Source organism: Sturnus vulgaris, chromosome 31, assembly GCF_052056855.1.
Source record: "Sturnus vulgaris isolate bStuVul1 chromosome 31, bStuVul1.hap1, whole genome shotgun sequence".
Classification (NCBI taxonomy): domain Eukaryota; kingdom Metazoa; phylum Chordata; class Aves; order Passeriformes; family Sturnidae; genus Sturnus; species Sturnus vulgaris.
Genome location: NC_142273.1, coordinates 2432657 through 2459580, shown reverse-complemented (window position 1 = coordinate 2459580; position 26924 = coordinate 2432657). Strand labels below are relative to the sequence as shown.

At 51.9% G+C, this 26924-nt stretch overlaps 3 protein-coding genes across 5 annotated transcripts; all 3 read right to left on the bottom strand.

The window, feature by feature from the left end:
- Positions 1 to 902: 902 nt before the first annotated feature.
- LOC106861139 (alpha-endosulfine) lies at positions 903 to 6374 on the bottom strand. 2 transcript variants are annotated; one of them, XM_014889363.2, is made up of 3 exons: positions 6218 to 6374; positions 4924 to 5052; positions 903 to 2851 (listed from the first exon to the last, which is right to left on the bottom strand). In XM_014889363.2, the coding sequence occupies exons 1-3, from the start codon at positions 6272 to 6274 to the stop codon at positions 2681 to 2683; spliced, it is 357 nt and encodes a 118-aa protein (XP_014744849.1). In that variant the 5' UTR covers positions 6275 to 6374; the 3' UTR covers positions 903 to 2680. The 2 variants fall into 2 exon arrangements, with proteins under 2 accessions (XP_014744849.1, XP_088010875.1); XM_088154749.1 differs by lacking the exon at positions 6218 to 6374 and adding an exon at positions 6027 to 6078.
- Positions 6375 to 6917: 543 nt separating this feature from the next.
- GOLPH3L (golgi phosphoprotein 3 like) lies at positions 6918 to 13363 on the bottom strand. 2 transcript variants are annotated; one of them, XM_088154748.1, is made up of 5 exons: positions 13240 to 13363; positions 12608 to 12793; positions 8844 to 8975; positions 8613 to 8727; positions 6918 to 7997 (listed from the first exon to the last, which is right to left on the bottom strand). In XM_088154748.1, the coding sequence occupies exons 2-5, from the start codon at positions 12785 to 12787 to the stop codon at positions 7570 to 7572; spliced, it is 855 nt and encodes a 284-aa protein (XP_088010874.1). In that variant the 5' UTR covers positions 12788 to 12793; positions 13240 to 13363; the 3' UTR covers positions 6918 to 7569. The 2 variants fall into 2 exon arrangements, with proteins under 2 accessions (XP_088010874.1, XP_014744848.1); XM_014889362.2 differs by having other exon boundaries at positions 12608 to 12798; positions 13240 to 13348.
- A 370-nt stretch (positions 13364 to 13733) lies between these two features.
- Positions 13734 to 25889, bottom strand: HORMAD1 (HORMA domain containing 1). Its single transcript, XM_014889356.2, has 15 exons — positions 25780 to 25889; positions 25254 to 25346; positions 25085 to 25136; positions 24572 to 24716; positions 24261 to 24324; positions 22587 to 22623; positions 22218 to 22238; positions 22098 to 22124; positions 21449 to 21516; positions 20778 to 20929; positions 20052 to 20257; positions 19483 to 19546; positions 17027 to 17094; positions 16227 to 16310; positions 13734 to 14648 (listed from the first exon to the last, which is right to left on the bottom strand). Exons 3-15 carry the CDS (start codon positions 25115 to 25117, stop codon positions 14568 to 14570), a joined length of 1050 nt encoding a protein of 349 aa, XP_014744842.2. The 5' UTR covers positions 25118 to 25136; positions 25254 to 25346; positions 25780 to 25889; the 3' UTR covers positions 13734 to 14567.
- Between the last annotated feature and the right edge of the window lie 1035 nt (positions 25890 to 26924).

Below are 26924 nucleotides of genomic sequence, written 5' to 3'. Positions count from 1 at the left end.
AGTGCCAAGCTTTAGCACAAACACAGCCCGGGCTGGAACAGCGCGTCCCTGCGAGTCCCCTGAGGGTCCCTGCGAGTCCCCTGAGGGTCCCTGGGGACCCGGGTGGGCTCCAGGGGCTCGGGAATTGCCAATGCTGGGGCAATCCACAGCTCAGAGGCTTCGGGAGGATTCCTCAGAGCACAGCCCAGCCCAGGGACACACCCGGCTGGGCTGGGGAGCTCCAGGGGAAAGGTGGGACTGGGGAAAGGTCAGGGCTGAAAAGCCCAGAGGTGAAGAAGCAGAGAGTGGGGACAGAGAAGGGCACTGGACGGGGCTGCCTTGAGGTAGGACAGGCAGGAGTGAGGGACAGAAGGCACCCGGAGAGACCCTGGGGACAGAGGTGACCACACAAGGAGTGGGGGCAGAGATTTGTGTTGAGGGCAAGAGGGTAAAACCCCTCCCCTGTGCCCCCCAGTCTCTGCTGGGGTGGGGCCCGTGGCACAACATAAACACAAAGACACAAAACACAAACACACAAAACACAAAACACCAACACCCCTCACCCAGCACCCTGAGAGGTGGGGAGGGGGCTGCCACCATCGCCCCCTGCCCCCTTCCCTGCCCAGCCGGCTCTGGGGTGGAATGGGAATAATGGGAATAACCCCCTGCCATGGTTCAGAACTGCTCCTGCTGGCTCTCATCCTGTGCTGTCCAGTCCCTTCTCCTCCTGCACAAGCACACCTGGAAAAGCAGGGACAGACATGGTTGGGGGGCTGTCCCCTCCCTCTGTCCCCCCCCAGCACAGGGACAGCCCCAGAGCAGCAACACCCCTTTGCATCCCTCATTTGATTTCCTCTTTTGGGTTTTATTTCCCCTTTTGGGTTTTGTTCTAATAAAAAGCAAGCACAGCACTCCAGAAGAGGTGAACATGTAAAAAATTATATATATTTTTATATATTTGTATCTATTTACAACATGGCTGGGTCAGACAGCAGGACATCCAAGGAGGGTGTGCAGCCACTGCCCCAGCCAGGTCACACAGGGGCTGGAAAAGTGCTGGAGCTCAGAGCAGGACCCTGTGGGGACAAGGGGCAGCTCCCAACCCCACCACATTCCTCACCCCTTCCCCAGAGAGTGGCCAGGAGCAGCCCCAGGGCCACCAGAGCCTGTTTCTCACGGGGAGGATCCAGGAACCACATTCCAGCACACCCTGGGCAAACACTCCTGGGAAGCAACAGCTCGGTCCAAACCAGCACCAGGGAAGTGACAGAGGTGACACAGGTGACCCAGGGAACACCCAGGTGAGCAGGAACACACAGAAAAACCCTGCAAGGGCATCCTTCACTCCTGCCTCCCTTCCTTTGGCCCTTGTGCTTCCAGAACGGGGCTGAAACTGGGGCAGGTTTCAGGATGCCCTGGCAGGTGTGTCCACACTGCATGGAAAGGATCCACTGGATCCAGGGCACGAGGAAGGGACAGTGCCACCCCCAGCATGGGTGGTTCTGCAGCTTGTTAGGTTTGGGCCTTTTTTGTTGTGATGTTGGTGTTAGTTTGGGGGTTTTGTGATTATTTTTTTTCCCCAGGCTTGACACAAAGAAAACACAAGAAGGGAAAAAAACAAAACGAGAGATAAAACAAATCCAAGCTTGGGATGCCCAACGCTTTCAAAACACAGGTTTGCCTCAACACCCTTCAAATTCCACTCTGGTGCTTTTTCTCCCTTTCTGGGTGGTTACTCCCAGTCCTGCCTCTCTCCCTCTATTTAATCAATTCCAGCAGCACAAACTCCTCTCCCAGGTCCTGCTTTGTGAGCACCCAAGTCTGGGACCAGGCTGGGGCTGCAGGGCTCAGGTCCCACCTCCCTGGTGCTGGGAGAGGAGCTGTCCTCACCTCACCCTCGGTCACACAGACACAGAGCACAAGTGACCAGGGACACAGAAACTGTCCCCTGGCCTGAGGCAGCCGAGCTTTCAGCCAAATTCAGCCAAACCCCTCCAGCCAAGCCAGCTCAGGGGCAGCTCTACCCCCAAAGCAGCCACAGGGACGTTCCAAACCCTGCCCAGCCCCTCTCCCACACCCACTGGACACGTTGTCCCCTGTGAGCTGAGCCAGGGACAGCTCCCAGGCAGCTCAGCCCAACACCCCCTCGGAATTGTTTTCATCTCAGCCAATTTCTTCACTATGAAGCTCTAACACACACACCTGACTATGCCTTCACACCTGGGATCCCTCCTGCCAGATCTGGGACCACACTTTCCAGATTTGGGACCACACTTTCCAGATTTGGGATCCCACTTTCCAGGTCTGGGATCACTTTCCAGGTCTGGGATCACACCTCCTGCCCAGCTGGGTCAGTCCCTGTGACCCCCAAGGCCTGAAATCCCTTCCCACCCCTCAGCTCCACACTCTCCCCTCCTCCAGGTGCCTCCCCCGAGCCCTCTCCTGCTCCTCCCAGGGCTCTCCCGGTGAGGAGGGAACGTTCCAGGGATGTTTCAAACAGCAGGAAAATTAAGGCAAAGCCTCGCTGAGGAAGGGCCAACCCAACCCTGCCCCCCCCCTGGGGTTTGGGGTGTGTTTGCTGGAAAGACTCAAACGACTATGTGGATTCTGGTGCTCCCATCCCTATGGTACAGTGAAGTTCAATCCATTTAGCCAAAAGAAAAGAGACAAAAAGAGGGCAGCCCCCAGCTGAGAGTGCAGGCTACCCCGCCAGCTTGCTGGTGACAAGTGAGGACTTTCTCTGTGGCAGGTCCTGGGGTGTGGGGATGTGATCTCCTGTCACCAGGTTCTTGTCAGGCCCTGCACTTGGCAGCTGCTTGTTCTTCATCTTTGCCTTGGCCATGTTGTAGTCGCCAGAATCGAAGTATTTTTGCTGGAAGAGGGAGAGGTGTGCAGGTTACTGGGTGTGCAGGAGCAGGGGAACAGCAGAGCCACAGGGATCCTTTAGGGAGTGCTGGGATTGCTCTAAACCAGGCCACCAAAACATCACAGAGCAGGGGGAAATCCAGGCAGACAGTCCAGCCTGGCTTACAAGGACTTTGGTGACTCAGCCCAGCCCTGGGTGGCAGCTCCTGGGCCTGACTCAAGGCACCTCTCTGACACAGGACAGGACTTTGGCTGGCTGGGACCTGCCTTGACCTACTCTGCCCTTGCATAACAGGGCTCAGTCCCAGGCCAGAAGCCTCTGGAATGCTGAGGGCAGGCACGGCAGAGGCTCAGCAGCGGGGGCAAAGCCCAGCAGGATCCTCTGGGCTGGGGTGATGAGCCAGGGTGACAGAGGCAGGACTTTTGCCCCAGGGAATAAATCCTGTCTGGGGGCCACCTCCCAGCTCAAAGGGCATTTCAGTGCCTTATCACACACATCATATCACATCACATCATCAAGCACCCCAGGACTCTCCTCCTTCCCAGCAGGACCTCGTTCCACTGCCCTGGAGAGGCTGGAGCCAAGGCAGAGCTGGACAGGGAGTTCTGGAAAGCCTGGTTTTATCCCAAGGTGTCCTCAGGGAGCCCTGATCTGATAAAAACCAGATTTGTGTAGCCAAGTTTGGAATGGACTTGCCACTGGTCAGGGTTGAGCCTTGGGAATATCACAACTAGGAAGGGAAAGAAGTGATTGTATAGATGGAACTGTGGCCAGAGAAGTGAGAATGTGTGAGAGACTCTGGGCTCCCAGGTCAGCGAGGAAGGAAGGGCAGGAAAAGCTCCAACTGGAATTCCCTGGCAGCCCATGGGGTTCCATGGGGAGTAGAGACCCCCCCCACACCTCTCAGATGCTCTTTTAGGGTTTATTTTACTATTTTTTCAGCTCTGATTTGATGGACAATAAACCAAATTAATTTCCCCAAGTCAAGTCCCTTTTGCCCCTGATGATTGTCAGGGATTGATCCCAACCCAGGAACCTTTTGTTCTCCTCCCTGTGCAGGTGAGGAGGGCAGGGATGGAGCAGCTTTGGGGACACCTGGAACCCAGACAGGGTCACCCCCACAGCCACCACACCCCTCCCTCCCTCCCACGCTGGTTCCCACAACAGTCCTGGGACCATGGGAACAGCCTGGACAGGGAAAGGCCAGGACAGACCAAACCCTGCCCAAGGGGTGAGAGGGACACTGGGAATGGCACCAGGAGGGCTCTGGGGAGGGGACACAGCCACTGCTGCCACCAGCCTGGCAGCAATTGGCGTTTCCTGCAGCAGCCTCGGCAAGGAAAGGAGAGAGCAGGGCCAAAGCAAGCAGCAACAGAGGGACTGGAGAGGGATTTCCCAGGGATTTCATCCCATTCCCAGGGATTTCATCCCATTCCCAAGGGAATTAATCCCATTCCCAAGGATTTCATTCCATTTCTGAGGGATTTAATCCCATTCCCAGGGATTTCATCCCATTCCCAGGGATTTCAGAGAGCACAGGGCTGGCTTTGCAGCCAAGCCACTGGACCAGCACACTGAAACCAGAGTTAAAACTTCAACCCTGGGGTATCCCAGGGAGGGATCCCAGCACTTGGTTCACCTTTAATTCAGGGGTTTTTCTCAGGTTTCAGACCAGGGTGTGGTTGTTAGGTTTGGGGATTTTTGTTGTGATGTTGGTGTTAGTTTGGGGGTTTTGTGATTTTTTTTTTTCCCAGGCTTGACACAAAAGAAAACACAAGAAGGGAAAAAAACAAAACGAGAGATAAAACAAATCCAAGCTTGGGATGCCCAACACTTTCAAAACACAGGTTTGCCTCAACACCCTTCAAATTCCACTCTGGTGCTTCTTCTCCCTTTCTGGGTGGTTACTCCCAGTCCTGCCTCTTTCCCTCTATTTAATCAATTCCAACAGCACAAATCCCTCTCCCTGCTGAGTGGGATCTGCTGGGGGGATCCAGGGCCAAGGCAGGCTCTGGGAGGAGTTGTGGGCTGACCCCTGGGGGGTCTGAGGTCTGTCCCCCTGAGGGACACTCACATACCCCTTTCTGCAGCCTCTTCATGAGGAAATCAGAGCCTCCAGGCTTCTGGCCAAGGTTGGGGTATTTGGCCTTGAGCTTGGCCTCCTCTGCCCTCTCGGGGGGGATGGCTTTGTCCTTCTCCTGAGTGTCCTGAAACACAAAGGGCTGTAAATCCCTGGAGCCTCACAGCCCAGCTGAGATGCTGGCACACAACATCCAGCAGCACATCCTGCAAAAGCACTCAGAAAATACTCCCAGCACCTTCCATTTTCCCTCCCACGGGAGCTGAGGGACAGGGGGAGCTCCTTCCCAACTGAGAGCCCCTCCAAGCACAAATGCTGATGTTTGGCTTGGCAAACTGGGCTTTCAGGCTGGAATTTGGGAAGAAATGAGGGTGGGGAGGCCCTGGCACAGGGTGCCCAAAGCAGCTGTGGCTGCCCCTGGATCCCTGGCAGTGCCCAAGGCCAGGTTGGACATTGGGGTTTGGAGCAGCTGGGACAGTGGGAGGTGTCCCTGCCATGGCAGGGTGGGACTGGGTGAGTTTTAAGAGCCCTTCCAACCCAAACCAGTCCATGATTCCCTGATTTCTCTTCCCAGATCGCTCTGAGGGCTGGGGGGATATTTTAGTATCCAGGTAGAATTTGAAGATTCTCCTGGAGGATTCTGGGCGATTTGGGTCTCCTGGGAAGGATTTTGGGGGATCTCACGTAGAATTTGGGGGTACAGGGAAGGATTTCAGGAATCCCAAGCAGGATTTTGGGTATCCTGTAGAGCTTTTAGGGTTTCTAAATAGGATTTAAGGAGTCAGGGGGTCTGACAGCAGCACCCAAAGCTTTGTCCCCTGAAGCCATTCCACGATCTGTCACTGTCCCCCTCAGCTCCACATCTCCCAGTCTCCTCCCTCCACACCCATCACTGGTGCCCATCTCCCTGTGTGTCCTGCACCCCCACCCCAAACCCCCCAGCACCCCCATCCCATTTACACCCATCTCAACACCCCCAGTTCCCCTATCCCAGCCCCTTCCCATCCCAGTTATCCCATCCCAGTTATCCCATCCCAGTTATCCCATCCCAGCTCCCTCTCACCCCCATTACCCCCATCCCACCCCACCAACCCCACGCACCCCCCACGCCGCCATCGAACCCAAGCCGGAAGTCCCGCCCACCACCCACAGCCACAGCCAATCAGAGCCCGCTATTCGCCAGACGGACACCAGGAACAACCAATCGCCGCGTAGGACTGGAACGAGGGACGTGCGGCCGAGCCAGTGGGAGCCGGCCGGACACCCCCTCCCTCTCCCGGGGGTTCCCCCACCTGTTTTTCCTGCCCGGTCTCCTCCGTGAAGGCGCCGGTACCGAGCGGGGCTGCCATGGCGGCAAGGGGGGAGCTCCGCGCTCCCTCCGTGCGTCCGGCCCCGCGCCCTGCTCCAAAATGGCCGCCCCCGCCTCCACCGCCTCAGGTGTGTGACGGGCAGCAGAGCTACCCAATGAAAGGAGAGAAGATGCCCCAGTGACGTCACACCTGACCAATCAAAGCGCGCGAGAGGCGGGGCTTTGACATGAGGTGGTGCAAACAAAGGGGCGGGGTAGCCGCGACTGGCATGACCAGTGGCCAATGAAAAGCGAGAAACACCGAGTGGGCGGGGCAAAGGGCGCGGCCTGAGGCGCCCCGGTACCGCAGGGCCGCGGGTTCGAGACCGGGTCCGAGGGGATGCGGGGACAGCGCGCAGGGCCGGGGATGCGGAGCCATCCCTCAGGGCCGGGGATGCGGGGCCATCCCCCAGGGCCGAGACCGCTCAAAGCCCCGAAACCGCCCCCGGGAAAGCGGCTGGGGGAGGAGGGACCCCACCCCCACCCAGCAGGGAGCATCAGTTGAGACCACCCGCAGGTCAGGACACCTGGTGTCACCCGGTGTCACCCGCAGCCTGGGGACCCTCCCCCCGAGCACTGCCGGTGCCCCTTGAAATGCCAATGCTGGCAGCTGCACCCACTGAAACAAGCACAGACCCTGCGGCTCCAGAGAAATACGTTTAAGTGAACTACAGGAGAATAAAGTGGGGGAGGAAGAAGGGGGTTGTGAACAAAAATAATCACAGTTTAAATTTCTTTTCTTACTAGAAAGAGCAGCTGAGCCATGAGGGCACAGCCCGGGGGTCCTTGCAGAGCTGCTCCTCCACGGAGACACGTGGGGGAGGTTTGGGTGCCCCGTGGCAGCCAGGGATGGGGGTGGTCCTGACTGCCCAACACCCCCAAAGCCCATCCCAGGAGGGTGTGAGATCCTCAGGGGAGCCCACAGAGCTCACGGACAGGCCCTGGCTGTGGGAGAGGCACCCAGGAGTGTGTCCCAGCCCCGTCTGTGCTGGGGTTTGGCCTCTCAGAGCAGCTCCCAGGCCGGGGCTCTGCCACCCCCAGCTCTGCACTGGCCTCACAAGGAAATCCCCAAGGGCAAGGAGTGAAGAGCTGCTGCCACCCCTCCCTGGAGGCACGGGGCTGTGGTGCTGGGGGGGCTCTCACCTCCCACCCCCGCCTGGCGAGGGGAAAGCAAAATCCCCTGGTCCCTCCCCAGGCTGAGCCCACCCAATGCCCCAGGAACTCCAGGTCTCTCTGGGGAGACCCCTGGCTCACATCGAGGGTCTCCCCCACACCACATCAGGGGGTGGAGGGGCTTTAGGACTTATTGAAGGCTGCCAGGACGGCCCAGATCATTTCTGTGCCCCTGCCTTTGGCAGCTTCCACCTCAGGGTCCATATCCAGCAGGTCCTTGGTCCTGTTCATGGCCACGTCGTACTTGTCGTCGGCCAGGCTGGCGAAAACGTTCTCCAGCACATCCGAGGCGTGGGCCAGCACCAGCAGGGCCAGAGTCCTGCGCTCCATGCGCTGGGGATCGTTGACCCAGCGCTCCAGGACGCTCTCCTGGAGCTTCTTCACCAGGCGCTGCTTCTCGGAGGCGTTGCTGACAGGGTGTGTGGTCATGTCGAAGAGCAGGAAGTTCTGTTTCTCCGTGGTCAGGATCCCCTTCTCCACCAGCGCCTTGGCCAGGCGCTCCCGCACGTTGCGCAGCTGGTACTGCAGCTTGAAGGGGTTCCAGGTCTCTCCTGAGGGGTTGGACGCTCTGGGTTAAGATTTGTTTCCCAATCCCACTGTCCTTCCACCCTTCCTGCAGGAGCCCTGATGCCTTGGCCTGACTCAGGTCTGCCTCTCCCACCTGTGGCAACAGGCAGCAGATCCCTTTGCCAAAGGGCAAATCCTTTTCCAAAGGACAAATCCTTTTCCAAAGGACAAATCCTTTTCCAAAGGGTAAATCCTTTTCCAAAGCCTCTTCCACCCCATGCTTCACCCCAGGCTTGCTGAGGCCTCAGAAGGGGAGCAAGGTCCAAAAGCTCCATCGAGCTCCCAACAAAAAAAAACACCCAGAAAATCCTTCCCTGCCCCCACATTCAGCCTTCCCCTGCTCTCACCTCCAGGAATGACCCAGAGACACAGGGCCAGGCCAGGGAGAGGAGTTTTAGAGGGATTTGAGGCTCCAGGGTGGTTTTGGGGCTCTCCCCTCTTTTTGGAGTCCCCACACCACCAGATCCTGGAGCTCTGGATGCAGAAGGTGATGCTGAACATGGGATCCTGGCTGGGTTCTGGTGAGTTTGGTGGGCTCCGAGGAATGTCTAGGCAGGTTTGGAGGGAGCTGGGACAACGAAATTTCCCCCTGGCCCTACCAGTGAGCAGCTCTATCCAGGTCTGCACCGTCTCTGCCGTCTCCGTGGCCTTGATGTGCCGCAGGGTCTCATCCAGCAGCACATCCCCGGTCGGAGCATCCGACTTGAGCAGCACCTGGGAGGAGCAGCGGGAACACGGGGTGGGGCTGGAGGAGGAGCTCTGCCTCTCCCCTCCCGGAGCGGAGCTGGGATGGCGAGGGCAGAGCCCCAGGGCTCCCGCAGGGGCCTCACCTTCCTCTCCAGCAGCCTCTTCTTCCTCAGGGACAGCGGCTCCAGGCGGATGCGGCCGCGCAGGGCCAGCTCGATGAGGATCCCTCCCCGCAGCCCCGAGGAGATGCAGTCGTTCCAGAAGGAGGTGTAGCCCTGGGGATGATGATGGCAAGGAATTCTTCCTCTCTCCAGCCTCCCAAACCTCCTGGCCTGGCTTGGACCCTGCTCAGGAGTCTCTCCAAAGGGAGGGATTTTCCCCATCCCTTTCCTGCCCAAACGCTCCTGCAAACTCTGCCAAGTGCAGCCCGTGCCCTCCTTGCTGCACCACGGGCTCTGCCCAGCCCCAGGGGGTAAAAAAAATCCAAGGAAAATGGAGCAAAGTGGGATCATTTCCATGGGCACAGCAGGGCATTGCTGCTGCTGAGGGGCTGCAGCCACCAAGGAGCTCTGCCAGGCTCTGTCCCTGGGCACAGGGGAGCTGCAATCTGCTCTTCTCCTTGGGAAAATCCACGACCCAACCCCAGAACCCCCCTGAGAGCCCCTGCATGTACCAAGAAACCAACATCAGGCCTGGGAGGAGCTTCCCCACAACCCATGGGGCTCCAGCAAGAGCCAGTTCCTACAGGAGCTTCACAGAGCCATGGAATGGTTTGGATTTGGATTAAAAATCATCCAGTTCCACCCCTGCCATGGCAGGGACACCTCCCACTGTCCCAGGCTGCTCCCAGCCCTGTCCAGCCTGGCCTTGGACACTTCCAGGGATCCAGGGGCTTCCCCACCCTCACAGGGAGGAATTCCTTCCCCAAATCCCATCTAAACCTCCTCTGTGTCGATTTGAAGCCACCCCACCTTGTCCTGGCACTCCAGGCTGTTGATGGGGCCTCATCCTGAGAGCTGCAAGCTCCAAAGGCAAAGAATTTGGCAAAGAAGAAGGTGCAAAGGTTTGGGAAATGCAACCCACAAAGAATCAGGAACTGAATCAGGAATTTGGCCCAGGAAAGAGGGGACAGAGGGAGAAGAGGATGAGGGAGATCAGACACATCAAAGGGAGCAGCAAAAAGGAAGAGAATGGCCAGTTCCAACTCCCACTGTGCACATCACAGTCCTGGGCTGGAACTGCAGATTCCAATTGGAACTGGGAGGAAAAAAAAAACAACACCTGGACAAGAAAGCCCAGGGAAGGGCAGGGAGGGAATTCACTGTTCCCTGAGGTTCCACAACACTCAAGTGATGCTTTCCAAGAGAGCTGGCTCTGGTTTGGAGCCATGGGGCAGCCCAGGTGACCTCTCCCTTCCCTCCCTCCACTCCTCTTTCATTCCCTGCTGAGAACAAAGCCCCATTGTTCCCTCCTGCTCTGGTGAGCAGCGTTCCTTGGATTTCAGGGCAAGGCAGGAGCAGCCAGGGCTCAGGGTCTAACAGCTACCAGGAGACTGCAGACAAGGTGAGCCAGGGAGCCCCTCCCCAAATAAAACAGGCTGGGAACCCTCAGCCCTCCCCCAGGGAAGGTTTTCCCTCCCTGTGGGTGAATTCTTGTCCCCAGTGGATCTGTTTGAGCAGGGCACACGGACACTGGGCTTGCCCAGCACAGAGAACCATAAAAGAAATTAAAACTTTTATTTGCTTTCTTCAGTTCCTTGTGGGGGAAGACAAAGCAACCTTTCATCCCTGCCCTCCTGGTTTCCTCTCCTGGGTTCTGCTCATGGCTTTACAAACAAGTTCTCCAGGAATGGGTGTGAAAATGAGCAAAGGTTTCAATTTCCTGGCCTCGAGGGCACATTGCTCCTAGGAAATTTTAAATTCCAAACCAAACCAGTTGAAAGCTCCTGGGTTATTTCCAGCTTCTGGAATCAGACTGGTTACAAAAGCCAGGCTGGTTTGCAGCCAGGTCCTCCTACATGGACAGACTGGTACTTTAAATAATGAAATTACACCGTGAGCTCATTGAAATTGGCAAAAATTGTCTTGTTTTTCCCCAGTCATCAAACCATGAGTGAACACTCGAGCTGTGAAAACACAGCCCAGCTCAGGGCCAGGCTGCTGCTGCCTCTGTTCTGAGTACAGGAATGTGGAAGGACAGGATGGGGGAAAAAAAAAAGAAAAGAAAAGCATGACAAGGTTTTTTCCCCGTATCTGTAGAGCTCTCCCAGGTTCCTGGTGGCTGAAGGGCCGTTCCCAGGTTACATTAACCAAGCCAAGAACACCAAACACAGCCCAGGAAAAAAGCAGCCCATGGTACCCCACTCCCAAGCTGATCTCAAATATTTGCTCCAGGATTATTTGCACTTTACAGCCCTGAGCTCCTGCCACTTCCTAGATCTTATCTGGGGTTCTCAAACAGGACAGCCCCAGCCCCAGCCCCAGCCCCTGTCACAAGCACAGCTCCCCCAGGCTGGATCCTGTGACAGCTCAGCACCAGCTGGGACCAAGCCAGACCAGCAGGAAACTGTGGAAAAGAAGGTTCAGGCACCCCACAAGGGTTTAATTCCACCCCCAAGGAATGAAGAGAAGGAGGCTCATCCACCACAGCTCCTCAGGGTGGGACACAGGCTCTCACAGGAATCATTACAGTTGGGAAAGATCTCCAGGATCACTGAGTCCAGTCTTGACCAAGGTGGGTTCCTGGAGCTGGAAAGCCTCTGTAGAGATGCACCTGGCTGGCCTCCCCTGGTCTGCAATTCCCCATCGACTCGTCAGGAACAGCAGGTTTTAGAATCATGGAATTGTGCAATGGTTTGGGCTGGAAGGGACCTTAAGGATCAACAAATCCCATGGCATGGCAGGGACACCTTCCACCAAACCAGGCTGCTCCAAGCCCAGTCCATGGAATAACCTGTGCCAGGGCCTCACCACCCTCACCAAGCTTTCCCCAGATGATCCAGAAGATGGATGCAGGGGTGAAGACAAGGCTCAGGCAGCTCAGAGGACTCAACACGAGGCACCTTCCCCTTCCAGGCAGAGCTGATAAGTGAGTTCCCAGCAGCACAAATCAATTCTGTTTGCCCAGGATCCCCTTCCCACAGGGATGAGCCCTCTGGGAATACCCAGCTCTGCAGGCCAGGGAAGCCAGTGACAGGCACACAGGAGGAGCTCCCAGCACTGACATTCCCACCCTGCCCCATCCCCCTGGAGCTGCCCATCACCATTCCTGCCTGGCCCAGGAAGCCACCAGAGATGCAGCTTCTGTTCCCTCTCCACTGTGGGTCCAGACTCAGCCCAGCTGACTCTGCCTCTTCCCCCAAGAGCCACCTCTGCTCTTTTCCACATTAATTTTTAAAGAGCAGAGCAGTGCTCACTGTGTGTCAGCTGGTGCTTAGGGACAGGAGGATGTTCACCCTTTGATAAACCAGGTGAGGCTCTCTCTATGCACAGAGAGAACCCTTGAAAGAACAACTCTCCCTTTGCTCTGCACAGTGACACAACACCCCCAGGGCACCTCTCACCTCCTGCCACTGTCCCCAAGGCACAGCTGGTGGGACAGCAGTTACCAGCCATGTCCACAGCTCAGGTTGCCATCTCCTGGCACGGGTTGCCCAGATCCCTGGAAGTGTCCAAGGCCAGGCTGGACAGTGGAAGGTGTCCCTGTCCGTGGTGAGGGCTTGGAACTGGATGAGCTTTACAGTCCCTTCCAAGCCAAACCATTCCATGATTCTGTGATCCTAAGCAGGTTCTAAGAGTCTAAGGGAGAGCACTGAGAAGAATCCATCCAATCCCTTCTGCTGCTCCCTGAGAGCCTCAGGTCCACATTGCCCCAGCACTGCCCACACGCCACCAGCCACCTGCCTCACCTCCTTGTCCTTCAGCCCCAGGAGCAGCACCTCCTCCATGAGCGTCAGGCGGATGTCTTTGGAGTCATCGGGATCGTCCTCGTTCGCCTCTCTGTCCGCAGCCGCATCCTCCTCGCTGTCCGGTTTCTTGTCCGCGTTCCTGCCGTCCGCCCGCCGGCCCCGGTGCGTGAGCGTCGTCATCTCCCGCTGCACTGGGCACAGGAGAGCTTCGCTGGCACGGTGGGCAGTGCCGTGCTGAGCCCCCCGACCCAAACCCACTCCCCAGCACCAAGGGACGCTCCTTATACCCCAGGCTCTCCAGCTCCCCGTTCCCAGGGCGGCGTGGCAGGCGGTGACAGCGAGCGGCCGTCACCCCTCGGTGTGCTGGGCCAGGTTCTGGAGGGAGCCCCGAGCCCCTGAGGCCGCACGGGCGGGTCCCGCACCGGGAGGGGACGCGGGGGACGGAGCGTCCCGTGCCGGCCGCCCCCACCGCCCGCGACCCCCGCTCTGTCCCCGCCGCTTCCCAACCCCGGCCCGGCTCTGCCTCACCCCCCCGAGCTCTGTCCCAGCCCTCCCGGCCCCGCGGGTGAAGATTCGCCCCCCTCACGAGGCTTGGGGGCTGTCAATGCCTCCCGCCCGCGGCTCGGCCTCACCTCGGCCCGGCCTCAGCGCTGTGCCCGGCGGGTCCGCCCGGCCCGGCCCGCTCCGCTCCGGGGCCGCGGGCAGGAAAAGCCTCCGCGGGGCCGCCGCCGCTTCCTGGGCTCCTCTGGCCCCGCCCACGCCGCGGATCCCACCAATGGGACCTCGCGCGCGTCGGATCAGCCAATGAGCGAGGCCGGGCTAGGCCGAGGGGCGGGACTTCCTCCTGTCAATCAGGGTGGCTCCGCCCCCGTCCGCGTGTCGTGTCCCGCTCCCGTCCCGTGTCCCGTCTGCGCTCCCTGTCCCGTTCCCGTTCCCGTCCCGTGTCCCATCCCCGCTCCATGTCCTGTGTCCTGTCCCGCTCTTTCTTCTCCCGTCCTGTGTCCCATCCCCACTCCATGTCCCGTTCCCGTTCTTATCCCGTTCCTGCTTTTCCCGTCCCGTGTCCCATCCCGTTCCCGTCCTCTCCCTGCACCCGGCCCGTCCCGCCGCTAAGGGAAGGCGCTGCTGCCCAAGGTGAACGCTGTTTAATAGAGGGCTGATGATGAACAGACATTCTTAATTGAAAAGTCAAAACCGACAAGAAAAGTTCAGCTGTCCCCGGCCGTGCCGGCAGGAACGGCTTCACTCCCGTTCCCCGAGGCAGCCGGACAATTAACATTCATTTCTGAGGCAATTAACGTTAATTTCTGTTGGCACCGTGTCCAACCCCTGCCATAAATCGTTCTAAGGACACCCAGGTTTTCCCAGAGCTCTGGTACCTCACAACAGACCAGGGTCTGTTGACCATGGCTCTTCGTGGCATGGATACCTGGCATCAGAAATTCCTGCATTCTGGCAGGGAATCTGGAATTTAAGGCATGAAGAGGGCTGGTTTTTCACCCGAGTGTGGTGCTTCTGGTCTGGAAGAAATAAAAGCATCCAACTCCTCCAACTGTCCCGGTAAGAAAAGCAAAAACTGTAACCCCAAAACTGTAACAGCCTGTAAATGCCAGCCCAGCCCTCTGGAAATCACCCCAAAACTGGAGATGTTTTGGGGCAGGCAGGTTCTGGGTGAGTTCCTCAGCTCAGAACCACAGCCCAAAGGCACTGGTGAAACCTCGTGCTGGGGGGGAATGAATTTCCTCCATCAGGACCTGGACGTGCCTGGAACCGGGGCCAACCCACAAATCCCCAAATCCAAGGATTTCTGGTCCTGCACAAAATGAGTCTGGAATTCTTCAGCTGGGCTTCCTGACATTTTCCTTCCTTAGAACACACTCCCACGGGACTGCTAATGGAGCAGAAAAGATCCTTAAAAACCCAACAGTCACGTGGAAAAAACCGACTCAGAGATGGGCACCTAAAACTGCTCCTTGGGCTCGCTGAGCTTCCTCCTTTTGGGCAGCACGTCCTGGCTGGAGCAGAGCTCAGCCTTGTGCACCTGCCAAGGAAAAAACCAACACATGGCATTACAGCAGCTCTGTGGTGACACAACAGAAGGACAGATGTGCTGGGCCTGCAGGGACATCTGGGTGCTATTTTCCTGCCAGAAGTGACCAACTGAAGGAAGGCTGGGATGGATTTGTATTCCTGCTGCCACAGCTGCATCAAGGAGCTGTGTCCATCAGGAACTGCAGCACAGCACAAGGAGTTGTGGGTTCAGACTGAAAGAGGGGAAATTGAGGTTGGAGATATGGGAGAAATTGTTCCCTGTGAGGGTGGGGAGGCCCAGACACAGATTATTCCATGGATTCCCCAGCCCTGGAAGTGTCCAAGGCCAGGCTGCAGCAGCCTGGGACAGTGGGAGGTGTCCCTGGGTGGGATTGAAGGTCCCTTCATCCAAACCATCCATGATTCCATGATTCCAAGATTCCAAGGCAATGCTGGCTGTTCCCCTGCACAGTCCCATTCCAGGAGCAGCACCAGGAGGGCTCTGCACCCCAACACCCAACAACCTCCTGAGAGCTCTGTCCTGCTCAGTCTCCCATGAAAATATGACAATGAACCTTTAGCTCCTCTGTCTTTCTGGTTATTTAAAGAAATTTTGTTTAATGATTTTATTACTAAGTTCAGTAGAACCTCTCTGAAAAATACACAGGGATTTTGCAATATACAGCAAATACTACAGCAAACAGAATAACCTTATTTTAATTTTTTTTTTTTGGCACATCACTGAGTAAGAAAAAGCACTGACTATGACTTGTTGGGACTTTAAAGCTCACCCAGTGCCACCCCTGCCATGGCAGGGACACCTTCCACCATCCCAGGCTGCTCCAAGCCCTGTCCAACCTGGCCTGGGACACTTCCAGGGATCCGGGGGCAGCCACAGCTTCTCTGGGAATTCCATCCCAGCCCCTCCCCACCCTCACAGGGAACAACTTTTAGTGTAAAAGAAGAGTGAAAAATGTATCCCACAGGATTTGGATTTTGCCCCTCACTCAGCATTCCCAATATTCCAAACAGCAGCTCTGAGTGAAGGCCCCCAAAGCCTCCCAGAGCACAGGAGGAGCAGCACAGACCTGGGGCCCAAAGGTCAAATCCCAGCCTGGACACAACCTCTGCTCCAGCTGTGCCAGCTGGGAAGGATTTGGGCTCCCACAAGCAGCACTGCCTGCCACCCTGACCTGATGAAGCAAATAAAAAGGATTTCTCTTGGAATGAAGCAGTCACAGAAGGCAGGTTATCATTTTGGCCCAGTGTTTCCCAAGGAAGCACTTGGTGAATTGTGCTGGGGGTCTCTGCTGACACAAACTCCCCTGGCTGATGGATCAAACCAGGAGAAATTTGGTTTAATGCATTCCCAACAGGATATCAACTAAATCTAAGGAATCTTTCTTAACCTGCATCAAATCAGCTCCTGACACTCTGGGACAGAATTCTTTTTGATAATGTTGAATTGAATGGGAATTTAGGAAGTGATGAGAATTTCATTCTGCCAATAGCAAATGCATTCAAGCTCTGGATTTTATTCACTGTTTGGAACAGAAATGATGAGAACTAAAGAAAAACTGATACTAACAATGCAGCTTTGGAATATCTTCCCACTTCTTGTCCTGCTCTCTGACACAATCAGCTCAGACGTTTTACGGGTCAAATGATCAACCTGAAATCAGAAAATAGATTTTGCTTTGTGAAAGCAGCAAAAAAAAAAAAAAAAACAAAAAACCACACTGGAGAGCACAGCAGGGCTCAGTGCTGGGGCATTCACTGTTCTGTGCAGTGTCTGAGCCAAAACTGAAATATGGGAGTATTTAAATGGTGATAACCCATGGAAGTCACAGCTTTTACAGCTGGGTGTGCTGGAGGGCCCTGGCAGAGAGAAGCATGTGCTGGTTTTATACAGTAAATCACTCACACTTACCTACAGCTATCCAGTTTTAAGAAATCTTAAGGACCTGTGTGAAGCAGTCCTCCACGTATAAATGCCACCAATTTCTACATGCAGGGAATATAACCTGAGTTATAAACTTGAATTTTTAAGTTTTAATCAACTTTTTTAACAAGCTTTGGTTTGTCAGAATTAGCAGTGGAATTCCTGTTAGGCACTTTATTAACATGGAAATTACATTTCCCCTTTTCACTCAGTAACAGTCCCAGCAGCTGTTTGTTTGGAGAGCTGTATTTCAGAGGAACAGCCTTTTGTCAGTGCTTTAGAATAGTTTTGGAAAACACCAGGAAGTAAAATGTGAAGGAATTTTGTTGCTGGAAATAGTGACTGTGGGAAAATAAGGCTTCAGCAGATTGAATCACTCCAAGGAGGGAAGGAGCTTCACAGAAGCTCCAGTAAAAGCTGAAGATGACAGGGCAGAGTTTTCATACCTGAGGATTAGAAACACAGAGGGGAGTCTGGATCCCTCCAGCTTCCTCTTCATGAGCTGAATTCTCCTCTGAAAGAAGGAAAGAGTTGGAGATTCAAATAAAGCTGTTAAACAACAGCACACCAACAACCCAGAGCAAACACCACCTGCTCTGCCCCAGAGAACACTTTCTAACTGCTGGCAACAGCTGCTGGCAGAGTTCTCTGTGTCCAGCACATCCTTAACTCCACCAAGCTTTGAACTTATTCTTTAACTCAGCCACTTCCTGTTCCAACCTCCAGCTCACTGCAGAGCCCAGGTTTGCACACACGACCTCTGGAAGAGGGGATTTGATCTCCAGCTCCTTCACTCCTTCCCTGCTGAAGGGATTTGGTTCAAGGCTGAAGCCTCAGGACAGGGAAAAGGCCCCTCCTGAAGCCCCCAGCAATCCCAGCTGCAGAGCCCCCAGCACAGCCTGCAGCTGCAGGAACAGCCCCCAGGGGGAACAGGCACTTCCAGGCAGTTCCTAATTCCTGCTGGTTTTTCTAGGATACAGATTAAAGCATGGAATGGTGAATGGGGGACTGTGCATCAGCTGTGGAAACAACAGAAGAATTTCAGGGTGACCAATGTGTTTCTCTGTGTCTTGTAATTCCTGTAAATAAAACATTTGCCAACTCCCCAGGACAAGAAATTTGCTGGATTTTTTGCATGGTTTTGGAATTTTTATGACACCTTCATGTGGTTATTCCAGTTCTGCAGCCTGTTAGCATTGTCAAGACAAAAATTCTGATCTACACGTGCTGTTTCCTACACATTTCCACCATTATTTTTGAACAGCATGGAAATGGCAGCTGGTTTGGCAAAGCTGCACATGTTACTTCTCCAAAAACCCCAAACCCAACATTTGAAATGCTTTCTGTACAGCAAATGGGTTCCAGATTGTGTGGATGCTTCTGTACAGCCCCACCAAGGAGACCAGATCAACAAACAGCAATTCCTTTTTCAGTTGGTCTGGCAGCAAAGTTCAGTCTTCAGGCCCCTGGGCTAAACTGGGAAATGTGAACACAAACCATCTTCTGCTTTTCCTCCTGGTTTATCTAAAATCTGAAAAGGAAGCTCCTGAGATCCCTGAGGACAATTTGGTGTCCTGTGTTTTGAGCTGGAGACAGTCTGGGACCAAATCTTGGAGCTCTTATTAAAACTCAGGGCATGTTCCAAGGTTGGAGGAGCCAGGACAGTTATTTACTGACAGGTTTTATTTACAGGGTTAGGAAAAACACTTGAGGAAACTCATTTTTGTGTGATTCATACTAACAAAAATCCTTTGCTAGAACTTGTACATATTAAAGCTCTCCTACAAGGGAAGGCTGAGAGAGTTGGGATTGCTCAGCCTGCAGAAGAGAAGGCTCCAAGAGACCTCAGAGCCCCTTCCAGTACCTAAAGGGGCTCCAGGAGAGCTGGAGAGGGACTGGGGACAAAGACCTGGAGGGACAGGACACAGGGAATGGCTTTACCCTGCCAGAGGGCAGGGCTGGATGGGATCTTGGGCAGGAATTGTTCCCTGGGAGGGTGGGCAGGGCTGGCACAGGGTGCCCAGAGCAGCTGTGGCTGCCCCTGGATCCCTGGAAGTGCCCAAGGCCAGGCTGGAGCCAGCTGGGACAGGGGGAGGTGTCCCTGCCATGGCAGGGGGTGGCACTGGATGGGTTTTAAGGTGTCTCCCAGCCCAAACCATTCTGGGATTCTATTCTGTGATGGCAAGAAAAGTTCACTTCCAATTCTCAAAGTGCTGCAGGGAAAGGGCAGCAGGTCCCCAGAGCACAATCAGCTGGAAAAGGCCCTCAAACAGGAAACAGCAGGGACAAACACAGAATGTTCATAACACAAAACACATTCTGCTGAAGTCACTGCAGCAGGAGCAGCAAAGCAGAGCCACAGCAGCTCCCTTTGGAGCTGCTTCACAGGGCTACCAGAACACAAAAATTCCTTTTTGGCCCAAAAAGCCAAAATTAAAAAAAAAAAAAAAAGACCCAGACCACTGTTTTTTACACAGGAATTCTGCTTTTCACATCTGCAATAATGAGCTCAACAGTACAAGAACTCTGCAAACTTAATGTGCAAACTAAGTATTATCAAAAACTAAATAAATCAGTAATTATTAGTAACAAAAAGAGTAGAAAAAGCAAATAAAAATTATTTCTCATTATAAACCCCATTCAATTTGGCTTATCTGATAAAATGGAACAGAAGATCAGAATTTTTGAACAGTAACATGAAAACACATTAATCATGTTTTAACACGTTAACATTTGTTAACCAAGTGCTTCACACAATGAAGCCCTGATAGAAAATAAAGGCACAGTCAAAAATGTGAAGAAAATAATGAACATTTGAATATAGAAAATTGAGGGTTTTGTTTGAGTAACATCAGGAAAGAGGCACAACTCAAGAGACTTAAAAAATATCTACAAATGTTACCTTGAGCTTCTGAAACGTTCACATGATTCTTATCTTCCACTCCATTATCCAAGACAGGATCCTCCTAGAAGAACAAACAGTCACTTACTGCAGACACACAAGGAGAAGGTTTCTGTGTAGATGATTAAGGGCACACTTTTTAGATGGATTTGTGGTGGAATAAACTGAAATAAGTGATTGTGACATGGAATGATAAGAGGTTCCATCTGTGCCCTGTGCTGGGACACGTGGCAGTGTCACCATGGCACGAGCTGTCCTCACCCTGCTGCTCCTCAGGCACTGCTTGAACAGTGACAGGCTGCAAACTGGAGCAGTAAAAAAAAAGAAAAAAAATGGATTTAAAAGAAGGGAAAAAATGGATTGAAGACATTTTGCCCTGCTTAACCATGTGTGAAAATGGAGGGGGTTATGGTTTACACACAGTGAAACAATAATGGCCTTTTTCTAGATGATACACCACCAAAAAAAAAAAAAAAAGAAAAAAGTCAAAAAGCTACACAAAACAAAGTCTGTGCTCTTACATTCGTGTCCTGGCTCTCTCCTGGACCATCTCTGCTCACTCCACCCACCTGGAGAGGCTCAGCAGTCTCCTCCTGCTCTAGGATGTTCTTATCTACGTTCTCCATGCGCTGTTTCTCAGTGGTGATTTTCAGTTTCAGCAGGTGGAAAGGTGTTGGCACTTCCCCCACATTCAGGTACATGGGCTCCTCCCTAAACATCAGCCCCTCATCCTTGGCCTCCTTGAAGCCTGGAGGTTGGTAATCAGGAGGTGTAACTGCAGAGGAAATTTATTCAACGTGTTAGAATGAAACTTGGTCTTGCAAAACTAATTTTAACTCTTTTTCCCCTTTAAATACAAAGTGTGTGGGGAAGGGAGTAATCAATATTCAGTTTGGAGTAAATGAAATTCTTTTCTCTTTGCACAACAGGCAAAGCCCAGTTAAAGCTCTTTGAAAGAGGTTGTAGATACAGAGAGAGAAAATAGAAGCTCTGATTTGGCATTGCAAGGCAGTAACACTCTCTAAAAGCAGAGCATTTGGACACTAGAACCAGGCTGGGACATTATGCTATAGCCTAACATACTCTGGGAAAGTCCAAGTGTTTTAAAACACAGCCAAATCCCATGAAGTCATTGCTAGGATTGTGTTCCTGCAGTGAGATCACATCCCCTTCCCTTGGAGATTCCAAACCGTCCTGAGAGTGAAACAACCTCGTTTAACAATCCCAGCAGCCACCATTTACACACTGAAATCTTCCTTTATCTGCAGCTCAATCAGGGTGACGTGGCAGTGTACCCTCATCATAGTAGAGCAGTTTCATGGTGAGGCACACGTCGCTGGGCAGAGGGCTCAGGTTCTGCATGAGGATGAAGATTTTGCGGATGAGGAGGACGCTGGCCCTCTTGGTGTCTGCACACGGGATGCTGGACTCTGACTTCTTGTCCTTGCTAAAAAACACCCAGCAGTCAGGTTCTTTTCATCCAGCTGTTTCTAGCATTAAGAGGTAACTGTTTAACACACTGTGAACGTGAGAAGCATCCTGTTTATTGCCTGTGCATCCAACCCAAACCTGCCCTGTGCCAGTTCCAACCCAGGAATTCCACCACGACTGAGCCATGAATCACAGCTTCCATTTCTATTGTGGTTTTGGTGCATTCTCAATAATTTCTGCTAAATGAGGAATTCCATGTAACATTCAGTATCTTCAGACAGGTCAATCTGCAGCCTCACCCCTCACACATGGAGCATCTCAAAGATGCTGGTCACAGAGTATCAGACTAACACTGAGCATCACTTTCTGATTGGATATTAAAATTGTGAGCATAATCAAACAAAATGATTAATTGTATTTTAGCAAGTCTAAGCTAGTTGTGTACGTTGACAAAATTAGTCTCAAGAAGCAGAATTAAAAAGCAAACAGATCAAATGCAGAGTTCTGGCATTCAGGTGTGTCCCAGGGGCTGTACCTGCCAAAATCCAGGAGTGGCCCATTGTGGGTGTACTTGAACTTGAAGTGGTAACACTCTGTGACTGTCTGCAAACAAAGCCAGAAATTCTTTAACTAACCCTAAACACTCCTGCTGCAGCTCTGCACAGTAATCTATTGATTAAAGAAAATAACTACAGCCCAACTCCCATCCACTTACATGTGCTGAATCCTAATTCTCTAACAATTAACAGCAAAAATCCATAAAACTGTTTACAACATAATAAAAATGATGATTCTTTCCCAGGAATCACCATGATAAAATATTTTGAAATATCAGCTGAAGTTTCAAGCACATAATATTCCTGTTTCAATCACTATGAAAATGTTTCACACATGGAACAGATGTGATGACACCCAGTGGGTTTTGTGTTTTCCACAAAAGTCCCAGAAACTTGTCAGGCAGAGCCAGGATGAGGCATTTTTATGGACATCTCACTCTGCAATGACATTTTGGTTTCTGCAATTCCACACATAGCAATTCCCACTGACTCCAGTCATTTTTACACCTGGTATTTCAATGTGATCTTTTTTTATAAATGTGCATGTTAAATACTCCTGCTTGTACACACGTTTCACTATATCCACATTATCATCAGTCATCCTGTGAGATATTCCAGCAGATTTACCTGAGGATCCTCTGGCTGGGTGTAGACCTGTATTTTTATAGAAAAGAGAGGAATCAGAATTGCACATCCCTCAAAGAATGCCCCCTAAAAACAATTGCCCTGTCTTTCAGAGATACTCACTGCTAGGACAATCTGTCTCAGCTGTCAGGAACATAAACAGAGAGAAAAAAAACCAACATTAAATATATTTCATTGCCCATTTCTGCTGCCCAAGTTGCTTTGTCTCTCTAGCTCTGGAATCCAACACAGGCAAGTAAAGCCTGCTTTAAGAAAAGCCTCTTCACTCCTCTTGTGTGGAGGAGAGGACTCAGCTGCAGAAGAAAACACCCACAGATCCCTGGCTTTCTGGGCTGCTGTTTACAAGAATTTTCTGCAGAAATGCCTGTGCATCCCACACTGCAGCTGCCTGAGCAGTCCTACAACCACACTGCCAGGTAATGGACTTAAAGAAACATTTCAACACAACTGAAATGAGACTGGAGGACTTACATATTTCTTCTGCAAGGCATCATAGCATCCTAACATCCTGCAAAAATCAAATAACATTGGCCATCTACTACTACATTTCACTTGTTTCTCACTAAATCAAATAGCATCAACAAATGAAACTCTTGTGCTTACTCTTACTGTATTAGAGCAATAAATAACATTGATTCCATCATTCTATCTTATTAGCAGTGATACAAGCAGTGACTATCTTTGTAACACCAATCACCCCAATCTCTTGAAAGAATAATTCATAATAAAATCTGTAAGTCAATCAGTTAAAAACAGAATCTGTAGGTCAATCATTTATTAGTAAAAACATCTTGCAATACTTCAAATATTTTGCAATATATGCATTCATTAATCAGGGCAGTAACTTGGTCTGGTTGCAGGAATCCCCATCCATGGCAGAGGGTTGGAGGAAGGTGAGATTCAAGGTCCCTTCCAAGCCAAACCATGCCATGATTTCATCATAAATCAGTAATTCAGCTGAACAGCAACACTGCTGAAGCACAAAGGAGTTATTTCCTTTATTTAGATGCTGCCATTTCCTTTTTATATAACAACATCCAAAATACAGTCAAACAGGGAATCAAAGCTTACCCTATTTTTATTTTTTCTGACATTCCTTTGAATTACAGTCAACAAACAAAAATTGGGTGATGCTGGGGTAAGAAAGGTCACTCACCTGTGAACTCCCCACAGGTACCACACCCCTTCCCAAAAACCAGGGAGCCTGTCCTGTCAGCCTCCAGTGCACTGCCCTCACTTGCCTTCCCTTAATGAAAGTCACTCCATTGACTTGAGCACAAATGGGGAACGAGAATAAACTTGTGCCCAAAGGACTCTTGGTGTCCATGCTCCCATTCCACCAGAAGCTGAGCCAAATCCCACTGACCCCTCCTGTTTCCTCACCCACAGAAGATCCATGAGGAAATTCCTTTTCCCCTCCCTCTCTTTGTGACAGCACATGGCTGATTCCACCTTTAACATCAACTCTCAGCCCCCTCAAACCCCTCAGCACTGCCAGGGGGTGAATGCAGAATCCCTCCCTCCCACACTTGGTATGCAGTGGGGAAAAGAACCTTTATGGAGGTAACAAAGCACAGGAATATGGAACTGAGGCAAAGGCCTGACAGAGGTGTCTAAAAAACAAGGACAGCACCAGGAACAGACCTCAGAGTTCCTGTGAGCACAAAGAAAACCAGAATAAGCAGCTCAGCCCCAGCTGAGGCAGTGCTCAAGCAGGAACAGCCCTGCCTTTGAACACGAAGCCTGACAGTCCCACTCTCCTAGAAAATCTGTGAGCAAGATCTTTAAATTTAAGATGTAAAATGGTGGCATTGAGTCTCCTAGTCCACTAGAGAGGAACTACCAGTTACTTTTGTATTTCTGTGCACCCTTGAGTACTCATGAGCACCTGGAGGAATGAAGTATACACAGCATTAGATAGCTAGTATTTTTATAATAAATATCAAATATAGTCACCCTGCAAACAGAGATTTGTGCTCTCCTAACCCTGAGCTGAAAACACAATTTTTACATCAATGACATAAATGTGGGCTGCTCACTCACAGCAAGAGAACTTTTTGCCTTTGATCTGCAAACAAGCAGGAGGGAACCTGTGAGCACTGACATGCTGAGGAAGTGTTACCTGTGTGCTGGAATCAAACCTACCATTTCACCAGCTGGGTGGAGCCAGGACAGTTTTTGTCTTCTCGCAGAATTTTGACACAGACATCTCAAAAAAAAAATAAAAAAACCCACATATTTACTTAGGACAAAAATGCAATGAAAAGTGCATTGTCTAAAAGTACATATCAAGAAGAGACTAACATTAGTGACAAGGGTGAGCAGAGTTTAAAAGCTGAGTTAGCTTAATTAATTCATTAGTGAAGTTTTCATTACTGCACTGAAATGGCATCTACTCATTAAAAACAACTCCATGACAGCAGCTTTTGCATATTATCATGGAAACAGCCCATTACCATCCATGTATCTGGTCCCATAGGCACTTTCAGGAAAGATTCCCCTCAGGTAGGTGATGCAGGACACTGCCACTGCCAGGAGCCTCTTCACCAGCATCAGGGATTGCTGCTCCGTGGCTATTTTCTTGGGAAATACAACTGCACTCTGAAAAATCACAGGAAGAAACCAATTATACCTACAGCAACAGGCCCAAACAGGTGTCAATCCTAAAATTTTAATGTAATTGAAAAGTATGAGTTTTGTGATTTATAAAGTTAAGTACATTCCTCACACTTGGTGTTACAATATTTGTAGGACACAGCTGGTTTCTACCTAGCACGAGACAACAAAGTTCAGATTCTTTTTCTAAACTTTTTTTTTCTAGATGTTCTTTATTCATAATTAAAAGACTGAATTGGCCTGCTATTTTCACATGAACAAATATCACACACAGGGCACGTGGGTTCACTATTCCAGACAAAACTCCCCTATTTTTCCCATTACTGTGCTGGAATACACAAATAAAACCATACCACAGAATTCCTTTGCTTCTGAGCAGTTGCCATTCTGCAGAGACTCCTGTACCTGTCAATGAAACACCTGCATTAGCACTGGGATGAGGAGCAAGCCCAGCCTGCAGCTCTCCAGGGCATTCCTTGGATTTACAAACAACTCCTGCACATTTTGCCAGCTCCAACAAACCTGTAATTTTCATGAAACACAGCAGGACAGTTCCTCTAATCATCCCCAGTATCAGATGCTTGATTTTCACAGGAGCACAGGCTTCTCCTGAAGCTACAGATGAATTAATAAGAACATTTACATCTGTATTTATAAGAAATATGAACCTCCAAAGCCAATTCTTTTCAGTGCTAACTGGCACCCAACCTATGGCGTTTTCAAAAGATCTTATGAAAAAGCTCCCCACATTTCAAGCACCCCCAGAGTTGAGTTGTTTCCATGTGTAATTTAAATGAATATGGGAGAAACAGAACCCTCACCACCCTGAGCCTGACTACACAGCAGCCTTCCCCCCAATTCAGCAATATCACACGCACCCACACCTGAGAAAAAGAAAAAAACTTTCCCAAGTGAGAAGTGAGCTCCGGATCTCGAAGGGCACCGAGTTCCCCCTCAGGAATCCTCCATAACCACCCCCCGATCGCAGCACGAGGCCTCGCAGTGAGGAAGGAGCCAATTCCCACAGCTTCGGCCCAGAAAACACCACCTGCTCCCTCAAGGGAATACCGCAGAGCAGCGAGCGGCGGCGGGCAACAAAACCTCGGCGGTGAAGGCGGGTGAGTTGAGAAATAATGGAGGAAAAACTGCAGGGGAAAGCGAGGAGAGAAATGGAGATGGAAGCACCGGCCGCCCTCACCCTCAGGGCGCGTTTGCCGCCCTCGCCCTCAGCGGGCTCGGCTGAGGGGCCGTGTGCAAACGGAGGGGGCGGGGCTCGCCCTCAGCCGGGGCCGCGCGCTTCCCGCCAAAACGGCGCGCGCAGACCGCGCATGCGCAGCTGGGCCGGCCGTGAGGGACGTTCTGGAATGTTCTGAGCTGGGGGGGACCCACAGGGATCTTCCTTTGTGAGGGGAATGGCGGGTTTGTCTTTACAGACGAGCTGTGGGTGTGCTGGTGGATCAAAGCAGCACTGAGAGATAAAAGAAGCAATGGGGTGGATTCTGCCGGTTGATGGATGGAAAAAAGTTATTTGCCTTTCCAAACAAGCTGTAGGTTTGCTAATGAATGAAACTGCATGCTGAAAGATAAAAGAAGCAATGGGGAAAAACATGGATTTTATAAGAATTAACAATTAAAAGGGAGGGTTGTACATTAGAGGGGAATCTTAAGTATCAGGTGTTTGGGGAGTCTGTGCCTCTCAAGTACCTCAGCCAATGGGGAAAGAGAGAGGGAAATGTGGCCGGGAAATTGGGATAAAAAGGGAGGTGAGTCCTCCAAAAATGTGAGAGATCCCAGGGGAATGCCCCATGGCTTCTCCCTTTATTTGAATAAAGCAAAAATGACTCCTCTGTCTCCTTTTTGGACATAAACCTCTGGTGTTTGTGGATTAATTTTCGTGACAATTCCAACCCCAGGCCCTGCACAGACACCCCAAGAACCCCACCCTGAGCATCCCTGGGAGCAGTGTCCAAATATTCCTGGAGCTCTTGGGGCTGTGCCCATTCCCTGGAGAGCCTGGGCAGTGCCTGAACCCTCTGGGGGAAGAACCTTTTCCTAAATCCAACCTAAACCTCCCTGCCACAGCTCCTGCCATTCCCTGGTCACAGGGAGCTGCCTGTCATGAGGAAGGAGCAGATCCCTGAGGTTTCCTCTCAGTCTCCTCCAGCTGGACAGACCCAGTGCCTTCATCCTGCT